Source organism: Corvus kubaryi, unplaced genomic scaffold (genome assembly GCF_017639235.1).
Source record: "Corvus kubaryi isolate FWS band 111438036 unplaced genomic scaffold, C.kubaryi_AGA036_p1.0 split3-73, whole genome shotgun sequence".
Taxonomy (NCBI): Eukaryota; Metazoa; Chordata; class Aves; order Passeriformes; family Corvidae; genus Corvus; species Corvus kubaryi.
This window is the reverse complement of record NW_024582091.1, coordinates 12,550,748-12,573,421: the sequence shown is the minus strand read 5'-3', so window position 1 is coordinate 12,573,421 and position 22,674 is coordinate 12,550,748. Positions and strand designations below refer to the sequence as shown.

General features: G+C 37.5%; 1 protein-coding gene across 5 annotated transcripts in view; it reads right to left on the bottom strand.

The window, feature by feature from the left end:
- Window positions 1-22,674, bottom strand: part of MEI4 (meiotic double-stranded break formation protein 4) — an 86,109-nt gene that overhangs the window by 49,447 nt on the left and 13,988 nt on the right. For all 5 annotated transcript variants that reach the window (XR_006014196.1, XM_042017048.1, XM_042017046.1 and 2 more), the window contains exons 3-4: window positions 12,538-13,097; window positions 811-942 (exon numbers count right to left, since the gene is read on the bottom strand). Coding sequence is in view for 4 of the 5 variants with exons in the window: in XM_042017048.1 (XP_041872982.1) it covers window positions 811-942; window positions 12,538-13,097 (692 nt within the window). In the remaining variant the exon portion in view is untranslated. The remainder of the gene's footprint in view (window positions 1-810; window positions 943-12,537; window positions 13,098-22,674) is intronic.

Below are 22,674 nucleotides of genomic sequence, written 5' to 3'. Positions count from 1 at the left end.
AATTTATTTTCCACCAAATAAACAGTTCTCAGGATAGTGCAAATTCAAGTTGCAATCCTAAGTGAAGCTGAACACTTTGCATAAAATACATACCAACACATACGAATACATGAAAAACCTATGAAACCCCTAGTTATTTCATACATCTCTTTTTCAAATGTTAAAAAACTTCCATTCTCTCTCTCTCTCTCTCTCTCTCCTCTATAGTTTACCGGAAAAAAATTTAACTTAAGAATAAATTTTACCAACAGTTCTATTCTGATTTTTACCTCCTACTTATCGTAACAAACTAAATACAATATTATGTGTTGGATAAGTTTTGCATCATGAAAATTAATAAATTTAAATAATAATGTGAAACATTAAATCTGATTCTGAAATATAGCAGCTGACTTTCCAGTTTTGCATGAGCTAGAGAGAGAATATTGAAGCTGATTGTGTGTTCAGCTGAATACCAAAGTTGTATTGCCTGCAAAGTCAGTAATTTTTACATTGTCCTAAGTGTTCTAACTCATTATTTCAAGTATTTTGCAAATTGTATAGTATGATCTAAAAACCTATACAGTCAATTTCTTATACAGTCTGATAATTTTACCTTTCCATATGGAATTTTCTCTTACTTTATGCCTCTTGTTTTGAATCTGCTGTTTAAGGTAGTTCCTAGCATTATCTGGGTCTGTAAATCTACATTCTATAGAATGATACTTTTTTTACATATACAAATATTTTTTTACATATACAAATAAATACAGCCAAAACACTCCCCACCACCACTCTTTGGTCTTTCTCAAAAAGAAAAGATGACAGCACCTGGTGAGCCTGCAACAACTGCTCAGCAAACTGACGGACTTCCAATAGGAGAAGCGATATTAAAGAATTTCTTAGTATGTTGTTCCTTCCCAGCAAACCCAGCGTTTGTGATACAGAATGCAGTGCCTGAAACTAAAGAGAAATAACAGTAAATTTAATCTTTCAAAATGCATCTCAATCTTTTTTATCCCAAACAATTACCTTAAGTAGAAATGGGAATTACATATAAAAATGTTAAAGAAAAACATCAAATTCAAAATTTTAGAGTTTAAAATTCTATTGATTACAGACATATGAGATCTACGAGAAACTGACATTCATCCTCAAAAGATTAACACTACAGGAAACTGTCCTGTGAACAAACTCCTGCAAAAAGTGTGAACTCCCCAGGATACTGCTTTTCAGCATTAGATGTCATCATGCCCATCTGCTGACAGAAATTGGTGACTACACTGCACATACAGATCTGTATTTCACAGCTAGCCAAATGAATGAACAAATTCTTTGAAATTCAAACATGTAAGCTGGGAGCTGTATTAGGGTGTTCTTTGAATATAGTTATCAGGAAAAAACTTGATTAAATGCTAACTGCTAGAAGACACACTGTATTTTCAAATTCAAACAATTCACTTTCATATTGTTCTTTAATAATGCATTTCACCTGAACCACAAGAGGAGTGATGTAAACTTACATGAGAATTATGTTAGAAATTTTTTGCCACAGTTTCTTCTAATAAAAAAAAAAATTAAAACTGTTGTCTTTGTTCCCTGAAATTGAAACAAATAGTTATTATGTAATGAAGCATACTGCTCTAAAAAGTACACAGGACTTTTCTGTATATAGATATATTTGAGTTCTTTCAAAGGAAAAAGAAGTAAGACACATTAAATACAATTACTATAACTTGTACTTTTATATAAATGCATACCCCTGTAACATTAAATTCAGTAACTCTTTGTAAATGAGTATTTTTAACTGACAAAAGGATATTCTGACCCTAATTTGTATGCCTAACAATAACTATGATTTCTTAACCACTCAAAACAGATCACTCCATCCTATTAACAATCTAGATTATACCTCCAACCAACTCCCATGTGTATACCCACACAGACACATACATATATATACACACACATATATATGAATAAATATACTTGCCCGCCATTTACAAGTTTGCATTGGATGAATCCTGCTGGAAAACTTTTCCAAACACACAAAAGGCAGGAAGGTGTTCCAGGAGCAGTCAGTATGATTTTGTTTAGGGGAAATATTTACCTCGCCTTTACCATGGCTGTCAACACTGTCTCTTGTAAAATTGTCACTCACCAAATTTTGGGCTAGTTAGGTGGACAGAAAGGTGGACTGAAATATTCTGCTGTAAAACCCATTAATTAGGCAACTTTGCATTTACAGTTCTTGCCTGATCAGCCTGATCAGCAGTTGATGCAATGCCTATTTACCAGCCTCTTCCAGCTGAAGAGTTGGATCAGCTTGGTTATCATCCACCCAACATGAGACTCCTGTGCACAGTCATAACAATCCAGCTTTAATAAAACTTTGCCCTTAACCAGCTCACTTCTGCATGTAATCCCAAAACAAATATCAAAAGAAATCTACAAAAAACACACAAGTCTTAAGTACAGAATCAAATCTGCAGGCAAACAGAGATACAAAGTAAACTCCTCCTATTAAAGAGAATTCATAAATTGTACACATATAGCTTTGAAAAGCTGTGTAATTGAAATCATTCATCAACATATACACCAAAGAGTCTATAAATATGAAATGTGAATGATGAGATGAAAATAGGTTTCTGAACAATTAAAATGATATGAAGGGATAATGTAATGCATGCACCTACCTGTGCTTTGAGGATATATGAATTAAAATGAGACTTTCATATACTGGAAATATATGCCCTTCCAAACAAAACAATGACTCCTCTAAAAATAAAGTAGAAATTACAGTTTTGAAAGTGTCTACCAAAGTATCTACTAGAAACAAGTTTGCAACACCTGGATAGTTCTGCCTTGACAGCACCCCTGTTCCAAAGGGTACAACTGCTTCAACTCAAGGTTTAAAAAATGCTTAAAAAATAGCATATTTTTCAGTAAAGTTGCCATTCCTTTTTATTTCTTTTAGTAAATTAAAGATAATTTAAATTAAGGACAAATTTTACAGTTCTATATTTTCAGAGCATAACATTGAGTATACTTGCTAATTTGCCTTTGGCGAGCAAGCAAACAAGGCAATCCAGAGCAGTTTTCCAATGTAACCTCTCTCAAAGATCATACTAAAACATGAATATTGCTGTTCTTGTTTAAGCTCTATTTCCTTACATGATTTTTTGACAGACAGTGAAGCAATGAAATGTTTTTGTGCAATTATTAATGCTAGCAGCTGAGATTTAACTAAAGTAGGATCTTTCACAAAATTTCCTTATCTTTTATGGTTTGGCAAGAGTTGCTGTTTTCTAGTTGGAATTTCTGAGGACTAGATAATAGGGGACTTTGAAATTTAAAGCCTGAGCTCCTACTAAGAGAAGTAAATAGGTATTTTGTATTTTGTAATGCTGCCACTTAGGGTACTTGAGATATGGGTATCAACGCCACTGAAAAATCCCACTGGTGAATTTATTCATATTTAATAAATATTCTTATTAAACATACCCTTATAATAAAAATATGTCATAGTAATATATTATAGAAAATGTATTATAATTATATTTAATAAATATTAGTACTGATTTTTAAAATCCCACTGATCTATTAAAGAGCTGTGATTTTACATTGTATGTTGATGGATCTCTTATACTCCTATAAGAATATTTTAAGAAAATAAGTATATTTTAAGAAAATAAGAGACAACAAAGAAGGTTAAAATTATGCTCACAGACCGTATGCATCAAAAGCATGCAGAACACATTTATAGCATATAAACAATAAATCTGCAAATAGCAAACAGAAGTAAGACTCTGTTGTCCAGCAATGCTCATGTATTGCTAATTACACTCTGGAAACATTCAAACAAAAAAATTCTAATAGCATATAGTTTCATTAAAGATAAAAGCATATGTTCAGCTCTCAAATCTATCCAATGTTAAAAAGGAACAGAACTCTTTCAATCCCTTGGGCTTGTTTAATGTTGTAGATGAAATAAAACCAATGCCTTTCAGGAATCCACAGGTAAAAGCAGTCAGAAAATGAGATTGTAAAAAATATACCATTAGAAACAGGAAATAATGGAGCCTGGTTCACTGTTCAGGTCCTGCATCACCTCTCCCCAGCCCTCCTCCCACACCCCGGGTTCTACTGTCTTCCCATGTTATCCAGGATGCAGAGCAAGAGAGGGCAATGCTGTGACAGCAGCTGGGAAGGATGCGTGGATTGTCGACCAGGCTGCTGCCAAAATGAATATATAATGTCAATGTTCTGCTTATCTCAGGCATACTAACTTGGTCTCTCCTCCACCCAGCTACAGATTTTAAAGCCTACTTGAAGGTATTATTGACCTTCCACTCCTTTCAAAGTGATTTCAAGCTGGCTATCAAAAGTTACTTGTAGAGTAAATGACTGATAACCAAAGTGGACAGCACAGTCCTGTAAGACCTGTTTCCCAGGAAACAACATAAAAAAACTTATGAATTAGTTTTTTAGAACTCATTTACCAGCATGTTAGATTTTATTTAATAATGGGTATCTAAAATTTATGAGTTTAATTCCTTCATGAGTTTCATGATTCACTACATCCTGCAACTATAACTGCACCTTAGTTTCTGTTTTGCTACTTTACAGTTTTTGTGCCAAGTAACAGCTCTCTTTCCCAAGCAACTGACATATTTGGCAATACAGGACAGGCAAATAATTATTACAGGTATCCTCAAATTGTGAGGTGTTATAAACAAAACTATTTTCACCTTTGATTTCACATTACCCTTGTCCACTTAGTCCAACCTGACTTCCACTCCTAATCATCAATGCCATTTGAAAAGCTCACTTTTATACAGGGAACATTAGCCCCCCTTTTTCTTACATTACTTCACATTGCTTCCTTTGTTAGTTGATGGTTGTCATATATCTCTCTTCCTTTTACATGCCAATATTTCTTCTATCTATCAATCATATCTATCAATATGAATTGATACATATTATTTCAACTCTTTGGTCTGTAGGCCACATCTCAAGCCCTTACTCTGCCCTTACCCCTTCACAGACTCATAAAATCATAAAATGGAAAGGTTGGAAGGGATCTTAAAGATCATTTAGTCTCAATCCTCTCTGCGACAGGAAGAGACACCTCCCATTAGACCAGGTTGCTCAAGGCCTGATTTAGTCCGACCTTGAACAGAGACAGGGCTGGCTCATCCACAACTCTCAGGGCAACCTGTTTCTGTATCTTAATGCCCTCACAGTAGAGAATGTCTTCTTAATACCTGGGCTAAATTTTCCCTCTTTCATAATCTTGTTCATGCTTTTCTCCATGCTTCTTAACCTAATGTTCTCCACAAGAACCGTAAGTTGGCTTCACTGCTGCAGGCTGTCAGTATCAGGCTTGTCCCTGGCAAACTGTGGGGTGATAGGCAAAGATTAGAGGGACGAGGTGCTAGTGAGGATCCTCTGTTGCGGACTCTGAAATGTGCTAGCTGCAGTGAAGCACACTTGCAGTCTTAGGGAGCTGAGCCAGGGACTCCTGAGGTAACAGAAACCAACAGGGAAACACCAAGCAAATGTTTCAATGGAAGTAATAGGTGTTCCTCTAGGAAGGCAACACAACCGAGAGCTCAGCTGAGGTGCCTTTACACCAGTGCACACAGCATGGGCAAAAACTGGAGGAGTTGGAAGTCACTGTGCTGCTAGAAAGCTGCAACCTTGTTGCCAGTCCTGAAGCTCAGTGTGACAAATCCTATGACCAGAGCATGATTCCTGAAGCCTAAAGAGTGTTCAGAACAGACACAGGAGGAAGGAGAAGCAGAGGGGTTGCCCTCTGCATCTAGAGCTGGATTGAATGTGGAGAGTTGTCTCTGAAGAACAACCATGAGCAGCTCAAAAGACTGTGGGCAGGAATCAGAGACTGAGGCAACAAAGGGAACCTTGTGACTGGGGTCTGCTACAGGCCCCTGATCAAGGGGAGCCTATTGACAAAGTCTTTTTGCAGGAGGCATTGTGCTCACAGGCTCTTGTCCTGATGGGGAACTTCAGCCCACCCAGCATCTGCTGGACAAGCTAACTTTATCCTGTAGTTCTTCCACAATTGTAGCTTTAGTGTATGATCTGTATCAGCTGAGGCTGGCTGAGAGGGGATGGACAAAATTTTCTTTCATTCATTCCTGTCTTTTTACTTCTATGATCCACTTTACTGAAGTAAATGAGGGCCAGTCAGTTTGGTGATTGCTTTAGACAGTAGTAATTTACAAGACAATGGATTTTGATTACCATTTGACTTAAACAACTCTCTACATAAGGACAACAGATTGCTGAGAGAATTTAATTCAATAATCAAGAGATTCAAACATTGACTCTTATTAGACTTCAAAATCCAGGCAACATGTTTTAATATTCATACAAATGAAGTGCTCTTCCCCTATAAAAGTAAGAATTTTTTGGCTGATGAAAAATGCACCCATGGTATTCCCCTTGGGACTCAATTAATTAGGAAAACTGAAACCTGCTTGTTTTATACTTGAAAACCACCAGTGACATGAATAACTATTTTTAAATCTTATTTGTCCCTAAGCAGGAAGGACTCTTGTAAACTGATGAGGTAAGTACTGTCTTGGCTGTTACTGACAAAGGATACTGTAAGCTATACGCAGTTGGGGGAATTTATGGTCACCCACAACTAGCTACAGTATTTATTAAATGCATACTGTTGTACGTATTAAAGCATCAGAGTATGTTTATGATTACTCTCTTCCAGGCAAATTCAGTCATTAATGAATCATACAAATTGTATCCTAGATAAGAAAAGATTCAAAACCATGGTTCTGATGAATGTGTGCTGTTTCAACTGCACAAGCACACACACACATTTCATTATATAATTGCCACTGAGATTTAAACATTTCTCTTTCTGCTTTTCAATGTATTACTTTTCAAATTGTTATTTTCATGAAGAATTGTGAATTTCTTTCTTGCACAGATATCCATAAAGGCATTAAACTACTACTCAGAACTTCTGCATTTGCTTTTCTGTTAAATACATCAATAGTAATATTTTGAGCACTGGCAAAATTTTACATAAAGGCATTCAGATGAAACGTGAGGGAAAAAATTAAAATGGGCAGTAAAGTCCCAAACTGGATAAGAGAAGTTCCTAAAACTATGTTGATGTCTCAATGTCCCTCCAGATGCTGTTAGTGCTAATAACTTCAAAACAATTACCCTGAAGGTAGCCAATTTCTGAAAGAGAAAAAGGCTATGATAAAATGAAGGAAATATCACATAACCTTTTTTTGTGTATGTGTTGTTTGACTGGAGTGGCAATTCATGACTTAACAGCATCTTCAAAGTCAGTATTGATGTTTAAACATAGCATGAGAAGAAGCAAGCAACAACAGACCACTGAAACACATCTCCCTTCTAGGTCTTGTTTGAAAGAGACTATGAGTGAGATGGGCCAGAGAGATGAGATATTCTTTGAACAGGAGCCCAACACAGCCTAACTTTAGAAGCCTAAAAGTAGGGTCTTTGTGTTTTGGTTAACTCCTTAAAACATGAGGTCCAAGAGACAGACACAGATCTCAGTAAAAAACCCAGGGTGAAGGCCAGGATCTTTTGGCCCATAACTGATGCACTAGCCATGCTCTGAAATACAGTATCAACTGCACCTAAAAGAAGTACTGTCAGTGAACTGAACTGTCTACAGTGCTGACAAACTAGTGTGACACCACTAAGGATCACACCACAGAAATCCTACGTAATGCAGCACTCTGTGATATACTGGGCCATGACAGCTTTGAACACAACTGAACTGCACTGAAAAAGGCCAAAGATAAATCTATTTTTCTTCTATCTCCAAAGTAATAAACAAGACTCTGGATTCCTTAACAATAACAGTTCTGAAGTTTCACACAGCTGTATATACAAGAGATGTTAGTATGACACGTATAAAGTATCTTAATTTCTGTTAGACAGATTTGACTTCTAAAACTAATTCCATATATTATGAACCTACAGCCAGCCCAGACACACCACAGCAGGCTTCCAGGCAGGCTCCAGGATGTCATCTCTGAAGTGCCCTAGTGCCATGAGCTGTTCAAAACCTTCACCAGAAATATAAAACACATATGCTACCCTAAACAGCACAGGGAGTTGGCAATCCCCAGTGCCTCCAACTGTTGCATTCTTCTACTATAGGAGAAATTACCCCGTTTCAACACATTCTGGACAACATATACAAACGTCGACAGAACAGGCACATTTCAGTGCCAGTGAGTGAGAGATGCAACTCAGGAGAAATGTGCAGGAGAAATGCACATTTGCTATGTCTCTGTGGAGGTGGATGGAGACAACCGTTGTTGAATCCCAAACAGGTAGATTAAGCAAAAAATAATGTTCCAGTGCTTCCTTTCTGAAGTTTCTACTCCACTGGTGTTATGATCCAGTTTTAAGGTTCTTAGAAATGCCTCTGCCTGAATTAAGGTGCAAACGAGACCATATGCCAGTGACAATAGTAAGGGTTTTATCTGATGGTAAATATGAGAGAGAGAGAGAGAGAAAGAAAGAAATAGAAAATAGGTGGGGGGAACAGAAAGAGTAACAGGGACAGAATAAGGAAAAGATCACCACTCCGTGGACCCCAAGATGTCCCGTTGATCCTCTCCAGCTGGTGAAGGTCCCCTCAGAAGGCACAGAGTCCGATGGGTTTCTATGCTCAGGCTGGGTGGGCATGGCCGGCCATGGCCCCCTGGAGGGGGGGTCGGTCTCTCACAGCAGACTCTGGGTCTGTTGCACCACGTGCAGCCCTGTGGGGCCAAGCCTCTCATGTGAAAGTCCCGTGGATGTGCCCTGTGGGGTTGGGGGTTCCACAGCTGGGCCAGTTTGTGTAATGGAGGATGGGTGTTTATTGCCTCTCATCAGAGGTTACACCATGCACCCAAAACCTCCTCCTCCCCCCTCGGTTGGAGGGAGTCTGTGTAAAACTGGCTTCTGTGAGCTGTGCTCTCCCTCCACCCCAAACTCAACTGGGGATAGTTGCAGCAGGTGGCTTTGGCCGTTTGTTTGACCTTTCCCTCAGCCTGAGGTGACTGAACAATGCGTTTCCCTTTATCTAATCAACAGTTTGACTTTCAGTTCAAATTCCCACTCTTCAGGGATGCTTCTTCTGTTGTAGGTTCTTTATAATGAGCAAAACTTTATATCAATGTTTGAGGCATGAACTATTTTCAGTCTGACAACTGGGGCTGTAATCACAGACCATAGCTCCTATCAGGGTTTTCCATGTGAAATGTTTTCCCATGTTTTGTCAGGTAGTAGAATCCATTAGAAAGCCAGAGCCAGCAGCTCTGCCAACTGAATACAATCTCACAGAGTTTTATAATACACTTTGGTCTGCTTGAAAGCGGGACTTACAAGGAACCTACATAAATACAATAGTGGTTCTGCTGACACAGCAGAGTGTGTCAGTGGAGTGACAACAGAAATGAACAGCTTGCACATCGAAAGGCAATACGCACCCCTACAAACCCCCAAAGGTCTCAGTGCTAAGGACTCAAAAACTGGTGATGAGCAAAATGCTTACTCCATAGATCAGCAGCGACTGTCACACATTTTGCAGCATGAAAGCAACAGCTCATCTGTACCAGAGTTACACACACAGGATCCTCACAAGCTTTTCTGTGGCAGCCATACAGGAATGCAAGATCATGCCAGCAGAAGGTGCAAAGTCAGGCCCTTGCACAGATGGTTGAACCTCTTAACATTCATGCTTCACCCTTAGCAGCTGTGACTTGAGGCTCCATTTTTCAGACATTTCCAGAAGGTTTATTCCAAAGGATAGTGTGTCTAACAACTGCATGCATACTTCTGAGCTGCTCTCGAAACATGGGGGGGGGAAGGAGAAAATTTTAAAAAGGAAAATTCAAGAGGCTACATTTACTTTTAATTTTTTTATATAAATAATTCAATATTCTAAGTAAAATTACCTTTTATTTTCTGTCACATACCTTAATTGACAGACTTACTTTTCTTTCCTTTTGACACCTATGTAAATTTGGAGTTTCAGGTCAAATTCTATCCAAAGTGCACAGCTTTAGGCAACTGAATCCAGGAAAAAATTTCTGAGTACATGTCTTTGCTGGCTCTTACAGCTTCCAATGCTTTATAATTATAAATATTTCAAACAATAGGACTCAACAGTTACAGCAAGTAATTCTGCTGCTGTTTTTCTTCCTTTACATCTAAGGTAGAGATAATGATTCCTTTTCCAATTCTCAAAGATTATTTAAAGTTAGTTAACTTCCTCTGAAAAATGCTGAGATTGTTTTTGAAGATGTAATTAATTAATTTAGTGTAATCCACAGCACTTCTGTTAGCTTTTTGAAGGTGTTTCTCACAGCCGTTTGTCCTTGAAAGTTCCTGACAGTTTTAATGGTGAGGATGGTAAAGGGAAAGCTGTGTCAAATACTATATTGCTGCATCAATGGCTGTCTATACAAATGCTTTTTGACAGTAAAGTTAGATACAACAGAATTCTTAATATTTTTATGCTGGAGGGATTTAAGCATTTTCCTGGAACTGAATTTCATACAGTTTGCAACTCTTTTCAGAAGATAGCCTTGTAAGTAATGGTAATTTTTTTTAAACCTTGATATTTCAATCACCACCTGTATAAAGTGATCCTGGGAGATATCTGGTACACAGCACGTAAAGAATTAGTTATACAATTTACACTACTAATTCTGAATGCTATATGTTTATTTCCATTTTCAATTCAGTTTAAAGAAAACCAATCCTCTAATCTGGAAACCTCCAAGATTATCCCTTAGTAATAGGCTTATATGATTTTTAAATTCTTTTAATCTGTTTGACTGAAGCAATGGCTGCCAATAGTAATGACTGTTAAGTCAATATTTTGGTGGAAGCAAGATACAACACATCTCATAAAAAGCCATCTGTTTTAGTGAAGTTATTCAGAGAAAATATGCCACTTTCAAATTATGTGGACATACTCCACCTCTCCTGAATGATCATAAAAACATTTTGCAGACCTGAAACATCCCTGGTCTATCAGAGTATTTTCTGCCATTTAAGATGTGACACTGCTCACTTAAACTTTGCCAGATTCCTCCAATCAACAGAAAATCCCTCTCTGGATAATGTCTGGATTGCTCTTCCACAATTAACCTTACTTCAATTATTTACTGACTTCCCATTCAGGTAGAGGATGGGAAACAGTGGAAACACAGGACAGCATCAACTATAAAAAAGTCCTTAATGAAAGACTGTTCAAACTTTTTATTTTGTATCCAGTGATCACACACACACAAAAAAAATGAATCACACCTGTATAACTCCATTCCTATCGCAACACAAATAGAATGTATGGTCACGTCCTTTCAAAACACTGACCAGGGACACCTCTAATTAAAAACTAAGTCTTGTACCACGGTGACACTAAACTGGAAATGTTTCTGGTATTAGAAACACAAGTCCTGGAAAGATTTCTGTCTGAATGCTTTCTAACCAAAATACAGGTACATCCTTTCCATCCAACACTCTCTTAATTTGGTAATAATATTTGTTTCATGTTCATGTTCTGGGGTAAACACTCAATACACAGTGAGTGGTATTCATTTTAAATTAAGACAAATGGGTACATCCATCCACGGGCATAGCAGATGTTCTGGCTCTCATTTTGCTAAAGGCAACTTTAGAATTTATCCTAAAATAGGGACCTAGTACCCAGTGAGCATTCTTTAGGCTCCAAGAATTACAGGGACAAGATCTTCATTTGCTCTAATGGTAGTGTAGTTGCCTACATGGGGACACTAGATTGGTACGTCTGAGTGTCAAACAATACCACCATTGTGTCTGTTCCCAGTTAACTCTAAAAGCCAGAATGAAAACTAAAAATCCTAAAACAGGCAGTGAAATTCATTACCTGTAGGGCATCTTGTGAGGACAGACCAGTGATATTTCAGTTGAATGAGGAAATTAACAAGATGATACATGGAACAATACACACTGATGAATACAAACAAAATGCAATTCAATCCTATTTGTTGTTTGTCATGGGGATATATTATTTTTGAACTCTTCACTCATTTGCTTATATATTTTTAAAACACAGTTCGCAAGTATCTAGAGGAAGATGGATATCGGAAGCAAATGAACTATTTAATCTAGATGCTCAAGAAAGAATAAAAAAACTGTATATTCATTACATATGAATGAATATCTATAGTATATCGTCATAAAGCAAGAGAAACAATGTGGTTTTCCCTCGTATTTTCTATGAAGTTGCTTTAAACTGCATTTTTATCAGTTATTTAAAGGTCCTGTACTTGGGAATAGGCTAGAACTTCTTGCAAGCATGAGCAAGAACTTTTTCAAGTGCTTCAGAGCATTTATTGTCCATACTGCAGAAAAGAACAATCACAAAAATCTCTGAGTAGTACTCTTCAAAATATAAGACAAACTTGTATTTTAAAAGTGCATAAAACCAGGAGAATATTACAGCATATGGAAGTGGGATATGAAAGATAGAAAACATTTCAAACTTACCCTATTGACACTCCTATTTCTTAAAATAATTTGAATTAGATTTTTCTTAAATTCTTCCATCTTCTTGAAACACTTCTTCAAAACATGATTAGATAATTTAGTATCAGTTATTAAACTGATCAAAACAGAAACTCCTTCAGTAAGGAAACTTGGAGCTGGGAATTTAGGACTTTTGTAAAAAACAGTCAGTCCATCAAGCAGCTGAGACACTGAATTCCATATGGTGAAAGAATCATTCTCAAGCTCTGAGAAGTCTGCTTGAAGAATTCCTCCTTCTGACAGTTTTCTTATTTCAAGCAAACGTTGCAAAAACTGCACTGGAGCAGTCAGAGATTGCTCTTTGCTACTACGGCAAAAGTTCAGTGGGGGAACTCTTTCCAACCAATGTTTAGAAGTGTTGACATTATGCTCAGATTGGTGAAAATCTGAAGCTATGCCTAAAGAATCAAATGCAGAGTCATTACAGACATCACATCCAGAGTCTTCTAGCTGGCTTGAGTAACTTGTAGGGTTTATAGATTCCCGACCCAGAAGAGCTTCAGCAGACGTATCCTGTTTTCCTGAAATGCAAACATCACAGTTACATTTGTGCAATACTTAAATGCATGCTTATTGAAAGTGCCATATATACTTTCTCCTTTTTGCTTCCATGCAAAAATCATGTAAACATGTCTATGTTGGCTCCCCAAGAACTTCCCATGACTAGAATTTAGCTGTGGAAGAACGTATTTTTAAATTAAAGTAAAAAATTTCAGAAGTTAATGTCTATTTGTGAACAAGATGTTTTATGCTCATAGTAATATGAACAGTAATTTTCAGTTTAAAATTGTCAGAAATTTTCAGTTTTCCTATATATAATTTAAGTAGACATAAACCAAACAATTTAAGTGAATATCTATACTCCCATTAATTTACAGGGAAGAAAATGCATGTAAATTCCTGGTCTTCCAAACATTTTTACTGCTTTTATTCTCAAAAACTCTGACTGGTATTAAGAGGCAGTGAAAGTCTGTTCCTATAACTGCATCAAACAAAATATTCTTTTTTATGTGTGCTCTTTCTCCCCAGTCAGGTAAGAAATTCTAACAGTCAAAGTTGAACAGAACATTAGATTTGATTTTTTCATTATTTAACAAAGAGAAACATTTGGAATCAAAAGCTTCTTCAGTCATCACCTATCTCACACCATCTCCTTCAAAGACACACAAACTACATTACAAGAGGTATGCAGTACATTCACACCAATAAATTACTTTCGTGCGCTACTGTAGGATCTCTTTCATCCCATTTCACACATTAAATACATTTAAGGCAATGCCTCTCAACATAAATTCAGCTCCAGGTGACAAAAGACACCTGTCCTACATGCTACCTATGCCAAAAGATCACAGTCAAAACAAGCCAGAGAAGTGAAGTGGAAGACCAACACAGGTAAACATCTCAGTGCCACGAGGCAAGGCTAGAACCCCATCTGACCAACTCCTGGCTCAGCCCTGCTTACTGGGACAGAGTCACAAACTGCTTCCCCTCTCACTCTTACAAAACATGCCTACGCTGTTCACATTTTCCACAAGAATCCAAAGCAGTACCATACTCCTCTGCCTTTGTATTCTTATTAATTTTTAAAAATTATAGATGGTTTGGCCTCACAGGAAATAAATGTTGTATTTCATAGACAGTTAGAAAAAGCATTTTTAACACAGAGAACATCCCTAGGCAGCAACCTACAATATTCCGTATGTTAATAAAACACTACTCAAAAATTTCAATACAGACTTCATTAAATTCACAATTTCAAATTAAATTCTGACCATTAGTTCAGTCTCTGAAAACATACCAATACCAATGAGAGTACTATTACTGAGATCAAAACTGGAAATGTGGTTTATTTATTTATTTATTGTTGAGTTTCACATCTTTAACATTCAGACATATTTGAAATTGCACAGTATTGGTACCAACTGACTCAAAATGAGAGGTCTAACTGTAGGAAAATCAACTTCCATTTCCAGGAGGTAGGAAAAGCTGGACATTTAAGGCCAGCCTAGCATTTTAAAGATTAACACTGTTTCCAAATGCCCTGCATATCCAAACTTGGAAAGCAAGAAAAGAAGCAAAGCACACTTCCCAAGGTCTGACGAACAAGAACAGGCATCCATTTTCTATGTCTTCTCTCCCTAGGATTTTGAGCAAAACACATTTCAGAAGAAAAAAAATGAAAGCTGTTTTTGGTTCCATTTAAGGAAAATAAGCTTCCCTTCCAGGGAATCCATCTACAGTGAGTTCTGCTATGTGGGTATTTTGTTCCTGTTCTCAATCCCATGAAAACATGAAAATTGCTCATGAGGATTTAATGTCAGAAGTCAGAAGCAGTAAAGCAAGAACTATGTGCAAAAACCCCATATGTATGTTTGCTGATTCTCTTGTGGAAGTAAAAAAAAAAAAAAAAAAAAAAACAACAAACCAAAAACAGAAGAGGTGAAAGAAAGGGAAAGAAAAGAGAAGAAAAAAGGAAGAATAGTACAGCAATATCCATAGAAGAAAAACTTAAGATGTTCCCAAATGTAAGAGGTAGGGTATTCAATGAAATACTCCTTCTAGTATGAGACAATGTTCCATTTATGGCTGGATTGCTATTCATTGCAATATCAAACTCCTGTTCCATGACGAGTGTCCAGAAAACCCTGTTACAGTAAGTCCCCAACAGCAGTATATTTCCATCTAAATGAGTAATTCCATCTAAAATACTTAAAATTGTTAAGCTATTTACATGTTCCAGACATTTGGGGAGGAGGTGGCAGTTATCTTGTAAAAAAAAAAAAAAACAAAAAAAAAAATCCACCAGGAAATACTCATTATTCCCCTCAGAATGTCTACAAATAGCTTGTAATTTATTTCTTGAAAGAAGCTAAACTCATCGCTTTGTACTTACCTACTATTTAAATGAGAAAGCAGTCTTGATGTTCACACCATGTGGTTATCAAGTACAAAAATAAAAAAATAAAAGCAATGGCCTTTAAAATAAGCCTGCCTGAGACTAACAAGAATCTGTAAATAGTAATTTCAAGAACATTTGACTATAAGTGTATTGGAACAAGAAATATGAAAATTTAGTGTGTGTGATAAAGTGACACCAAATTTACACCACCATAAGTAATGAAATATCTGGTCATCAACAATTTTACAGTCTCCTTAAATTTGTCACACCAAATTCAGGAAATATTTAAATTCTTAACTCCTATTTAGGACTTTAGCTCCTAACTAAATTAAGATCCTGAGATGAAAAACAAAGCAAGATCCTGAGCCCCAAACAAAGCGAGATGTGGTACCACAGAGTCTTGGGGCACAAAGGCTGAAGAACTCACATGGTTCTACACATATCCACTACTGCAGAAAGAGCATGGCCTGAAAATCAGAAGCCACTCAAGGGATGAGGGAGTGACTTACATACTGAGCAGCGTGTCAGCAAGGTGTGCAGGCACTAGAACTCAGATGTACATACCCCTGTGGGACCATAAAACAGAGGCTTTCATCAGGGCAGTGAGATGGCAACGTGCCCCATGATTAGAGAAGGGGGAGTCTTCAGCTAGTTCTGAGGAAGCAGAGCTCTAGAAAACACCAAAGGCAATTCAATGTCCCACATTCATTCTCTCCCTACCCAATGTGGAGTAAAAGAGACAGCTTGTATAAGATCCATGCAGCAAGAGCAGGGGTGGTGGAAGATGCTTCCTTAAGACACTCTGCTAGTGGCTGCCACAGACTGGAGCACATTTGAGTGAGAAAGGCCAAATGCTACATGTAGTTCAAAATTTAAAAACTGAAGAAGGGTCCTCAACTCAGGAAATTGCCGTGAAATGGTAAAATGATCTTCAAGTCTTTTGAAAAACTTAATCTACCTGCAGTTCCACCACCAACAGGGACTGCAGAACAGAAAAGAGGCTTGAAGGTGGCAGAGGTAAGAAATAAAGTGAAGAGGTGATCTGAGTTCTGCAAAGAAAAAATTACTTCAGTTTCAAGCATTAGACTTTGTTTATATTCTCTCATTTCCTGAGCAGACACATGGATTATCACTTGAAAATAAAAAACATTGACATCAGACACGTAAAGTTATCTTAAAACTCAGTTACAATTGATACTCTCAGTTCCACTTCTAAAAGAAAAAACAAGAGACAATTAAAAATGAGACATTCTTAGAAATCTCTTTGATGATACTGCATTCTGCTTTCCAAGTAGGTGTTCAGTCAATAACCTCTAAAAGGAAATTAAAAACGTAAGTGAAATTATGTCCACTTCTACATTTTTCAGGACTCTGTTATTCATCATTTAATTTTCATTGATTGGTTTGTTTGAAGTGCACTTTCCGTGAACAATGAATCAAGTTTATTCTCTTCTTTCAAAACCCATATGTTTTCTTTGCCTTTCTTTCACGTGTAACTGTCTCTATTCTGCTGCTTTCATTACTAACCAAGCTGACTGGCCAAGGAAAAAAACAACTCTCCCCCGCTTATGAACTATGATGTGTTTAACACCTCATTGCTGTCCTGACCTGGAACCAAGCCAAACTTCTATTTTCATTATTCCAAAATAATAATGCCAAAGTATTATAAAGATTCTAGAATTCTCCAAAAAAAGAAGTTTTAGAAGCCTTGTATCCCACACTTGGCTTCTGCATCTCCATGGGGGTTTTTTTTATAACTGGCTTGGAAAAGAAAGGTCCTCTGTTTAAATGCAAGGTGCTTTTTCATTCTAAAGGTGCATGCTGACATATTTTATCCCATTTAGGGATAATTTCACAGAAATGAATATAGGACTGAGTATCTAAAATTCTCAAATTGGTCAATGCTAGGTTTATATGATTCTCTAAAGGCTTAGAAGTATATACTTCAATTTGTTAGGGATTTTGCTTAAATAGAGCATCTAAATGTTTAGAATTCAGTAAGAACTGAGAAGGTTTTTGAGGATTGAAACACTCATTTTTAAGGGATCTCTGTAGATGACAGCACAAATCTTCTGTAGTTCGAGTCAAATAAAGAGTACTTGCAGTAAAGATATTAAATGATAAATAATCAGGCTACAAACATACGGATTTGGCTCTGCTAATGCTCATCAAGCAGCTTTGACAACAAAAAATCTGACAAGCTTTACAATATTGACCATCTCAATGACGTGACTGAAATTTGAGTTCTAAGCCAGATAGGCGACATTTCAAAATACTAAATGAATTAATGTATGGTACCTCTGAAGGCTACCTCACTGAACTGGTTGTACTGAACTGGAAGCATTATGTCTTATTAAAAGTGCTCTCCATTATGAAACAAACTGAGCTTTGCTGAGAGACAGGACATAGCAGCCAACGAAGACCGCAATGATCTGGATGCAACTTAATGAGATGAAGGCTGAAATGAGGTGGACTCCTTAGCAAGTCAGCTAAAGTGTGCCTTCCTAAAAACATCGCTTTTCTTGAATACAACATGGTATAAATACTTGGCTTTTCTGTTTATATATCCAGAAGGACACAAACAAAGATCTGCTTGAGGAACTAGATTCTAAGTTTGAGTTGGGTTAAGGTTGCCCAAAGGGGTTGTGGAATCTCCATCCTGAGAGATACTCAGAAGCTGTCTGGACACGGTTCCGCACAACTGGCTCTAGGTGTCCATGCTTGACAAGAGGCTTGGACAGGATGATCTTCGGTAGTCCCTTCCAGTCTCAACCATTCTGTGATTCTGTATTTCCAGGGAAAACATTGACTGATCCTTATTTTCCCACAGCAGACTTAAAGGCAAAAGGATCCCAACTGCCATGGCCACACTTCTTAACCTGTTTTTACCATATACATTCAGTTTTCTCCAAAACTATCATTCTGTTACCCAGAAGAAAAGAAATTAATCTACACTAAATTATGAATCCCACTTGCTTTTATGAACCTTATTCCTAAAAATCACTATCCATCTTATAATGAATTATTAAAATAATAACAAGCCCTTTCTCTTGCTGGGAAAACTGGGTTGGTTTTGCCTCTGAATGGGTTCCTTACACAGAAATCTGGAAAGAAAGGGATGCTTCTTGGGTCCCTTTGCCCCAAGTATGTGCTTAGAACAGCTGTAGCAATGCCGTCAGATAAGACAAGCAGCACCTGCTTTCAAAAGGAGAAAGTTTCCACAACCAAAACGGACCTGTTATCCATGGAAGGAGCAGTATTCCGAGATTTCAGTGAATCATTACATTCCAGCTGGTGATTTTCCAGATTGCAAATTAACTTATTTAATTATCCTGAAAAGGCCTCAGCTTTCATAAAGTTCCCTATTGTGTCAATACAATTACGGAGAACAGATTTATCTCATCATCATATTCCAAGAGCCATATTCCTGTAAATCTGTGCTAAACACAATTTAACTTCATTTTTTCCATCTCACAGATCTGCTCTCATTTCTTTGCTCTCCTCATAAAAACATAAAATACTTAGGTTGTGAGACATTCCTTGCCATGCTGCCTACTTGCACTATTGCCACTGGTAGAAGCATGGGAGTACACCAGTACACTTAAGATGTCAAATGACATTTCAGAAGTACTGTCTGTCTGACATCCCCATGCTTTAGAGAAAAAAATGTTGAGATGACACACTGGGCTGCCCTTATGGATCTGTATGGAGAAAAAGACACCTATTTTTAATGGGGGGGGGTGGGGAGGCAAGAAAAAGGGAGGTAGAATGTCTTCATGCAGAAACATCACATCCCTAAGCACCCAACAAAAATAATCAGAACTGTTTTCCATAGCAACATCAAATTAAGAGTTAACTGCTGCCCGATGAAGAATCCTCTCACCTTAGAAAAAGGAAGATAGAAAAAGAAAGAAGTAAACTATACCCCTCAGAGACTGACAGCTCCTCCTCAATTGTCGTGCTTTGGTACTCCTTCAAATACCGGGGGGGGAAGTGATGACAGGACATAGCAATCTGTAACAGCAGCTCACTTGAACACACCAACCTGAAAAAACAGCTTTTCCTTAAACATACCACGATAACTTGGAAATTATACTCTATAGTCCTCTACCCTATTGCCATGTTATAGGAACTAAAATTGTTGCTAAGTGCTATTCACAACAGATTTCACACTATTTCATCTACCTTCTGGGGAGGGAAATAATTTCTCCTAATAGACTAATGTGTTTGTATCATTACTATTCAGTCAGATGTGGACTGCTGTTATCTCCACTAACAAGGAAGACTCCTTTATGAGGCTGCAGATAACCTATCTACTGAGGAAATCTTCATGTTTTGGTCTGACCTTTCTGAATTCATCTGATTGGTTTCTCTTTGAAAATGAGCTTAAAAAAAATCTATTATCAATTATGTTCTCTCACCACTCCTTTTAATGTAAGGAGGCAGAGGAAACATCACAAGTACACTATTTAAGTCATGATGGAGAGCTTTGCCCTTTCAGAAGTTTGAAATCCAGTTACTCAGAAAATATTTTGACTGGCCATCACTGTTCCTGACATTATGAGAGCAGGACTTATCTGATCCTATCTTTGCCTGTCGAGGAAATCCTGGGGTATAACATAAGCACCCAGAGTTTCTGCCTCTCCATTTTGAGCAAGAAATTCCCAAGCCATGACTTACAGGGAAGTGGCTGCTGGTAAACAGTAGTTCTGTATTAGTTATTATCAGTTTTACTTCAGCTGTTGAACTGGCTGGTTCCAGTTCTATAAGCTCCCAGTGAGAAGAAATGAGACTGAAGTGTCTTCATTCACACTAATCTACAAAGGAATTTGTTCCTTTTTTACACATGTACAACTAAATTCCTAAAGAACCATAACAAGTTAGGGAGTGAAGCAGGAGATACAAAATTCTTTTTTTCCTCTGGGTCTTATTACTCAAAGAGATACAAGCTGCTTCTTTGACACAGAGAATAGAATTTAGAGGACAGTATCCTGAAAGGTGAAACACAGCCTCAGCATACAGTTAAAAATCAGACATTCACGTTAATCACATTCCCCCTCAGAGTTCAGCATTTCCCTAAACACACAGACACACTGTGGTAGGGTGGCTGGCAGACATGCTACTGTGGAGGTTAAGAACAGGAGAGAACTCCAGGGCATGGCAGAAGAAGTTCTACTGTAAATGATCTATAAAAGGAAGATTAACCTAATTCTAAAAAGGTGCGGTGTGGAGAGAATCTGGTTTTTATTTTAATTAGAGGAGCAAGCAGCTCAGTAAATTCCTACCCACCACATAAGAAGTGAGTAACTTGAACCAAGTTTGAAGGTGAAGCTAAGGAAGAGAGAACACATACTTGATACACGCTTTGCTAAACATACCCTGGACAATCGATTTGGAACCTTCAAGAGTATCAGCCTGAAGCAACCAAGGCAATAAACATCTATCCTCTAAACTGTCATTCCTAAAATACGTGCTTGGCCAAAAAAGGGTAGAGTACTGCATTTATGCCTTCTTGGGCTGAAGTAACAGCTGCAGGCTTTTCAGAACTGTTTAACACAGCTTGCCAAGAAACAATATGATCATTGATTTTATGAGTTGATAACAGTGAAGGAATTGTCTCAGAGGACAGGTGCTTAAATCCATTAATCTATCAATTCATCGATGCTTTGTAAGACCCTTTATCTTTTCATGTTGCTCCAAAGCAAAGTGACAACAGAATGCTCAAGTATTTTATATGCTTATTCTTAAGAGTAACACCAAGAAGTTTCTATCCTCCTTTCTGTGAAATGTAAATTTGGATCAAAGAAAGACAAGAAACTCTGATTTAACATGAAATTTGACTTCTGTTTTCTACCCATGGGCATAGTTGTCAGGACAATACTGTCAAGGTGAAAAATAACAGATAATTGCAAAAAGATTTGCTTCTCCTCCTCCTCAGATGATTGGCATACAGCCAAAAGCACTACGAAGGAATAGAGTCCTTGTATTCAGAAAGACAACTGAACAGTAAGTAAAATAAGGAACTTCCAGACACAGCGCAGTCAGTGAATACAGACCACTGCGCTTTCATAAAAAACACATTAAACCATAAGAACTCATACCACCAAGCAGTTTACCTGCAGCAAAGCAGGCTTCTCCCCCTAAGTTAGGAACTGACAATTTTTTTAGTGTCTCTGAGGACAAAGAATTATTCAGGTGGGACAAAAAAATTTAGGCACCATACCTTTTAAAAATGCATTCTCTGTTCTTTATCCTTCATGTATTTGCACATCCATACTGTGTTCAACTGTACGTGGAGGGGGAAAATAGGTACCACTGCTTCAAAGAGCTCACAGATTTCTCACATCAGGGAAATAAAACTCCATGGGCAGTTTCTAATCATTACTGAAGCCCCTGAAAGATCTACTATTATTATTACAAACAGCAGGTGGGAGAGGAAAGCTCTCACATTCGGAATGCAAAGCAGAGAAGATACAGCTGCAAAGTGAACCTTGGCTGAAGGACTCAAACTCTTCAGTTCTCAAGAGGCACCAGCAGAAATAAATGCAGTCTCATCCTTACTGCATGAGATTTTCTGGTGGTGAATTTTGTGAAACCCAGATATTCCTGTATCTAAAGAGTTGTTAATCGAAACACAAGAAAGCCATAGAAAAGCTGGGGGTTTGAAATATTTTTAAAAGGCTGCATTATTTTAAGCAAAACACCAACTCCAGAAATGAGGCTGGAGAAATGAGTGGAGGAGGAAAAGGATCCTTGATATCTTAGTGCTAAGAACAAGCCTAGTTATTACCCTTAGCCCTAAAGAGCATACCTTTGGTGTGATATTAGGTGGTAAACCTAGTATCATCATCCATAAGGATGGCTTGATGGATCTATAGTAGTCTCACTTGAAAAGATGAAACACCGCTTATTACCACTTTTTCTCTTAACTTAGATTCAAACTCTTTGTGCCTTTGCATTTCAGCAGTAGCCACCCTTTAGATTCTAATCTCCATGGGCTTGAAAAATCTCAAAACGGGCACAACACATGAGAAAGGTGCTGTATTTTTTCTTGGGGCAGAAGATGCCAGTGGTGTAGCGGTCCCTATTTCAGGTAGGCCTTGCTTCTATGACCATCTTCCCATACATGTCAACCACAGGTGTTCTACTATTAATGTACATCATCAACTTGATCTCCTGAGGAGTGTGTAGATCTCACC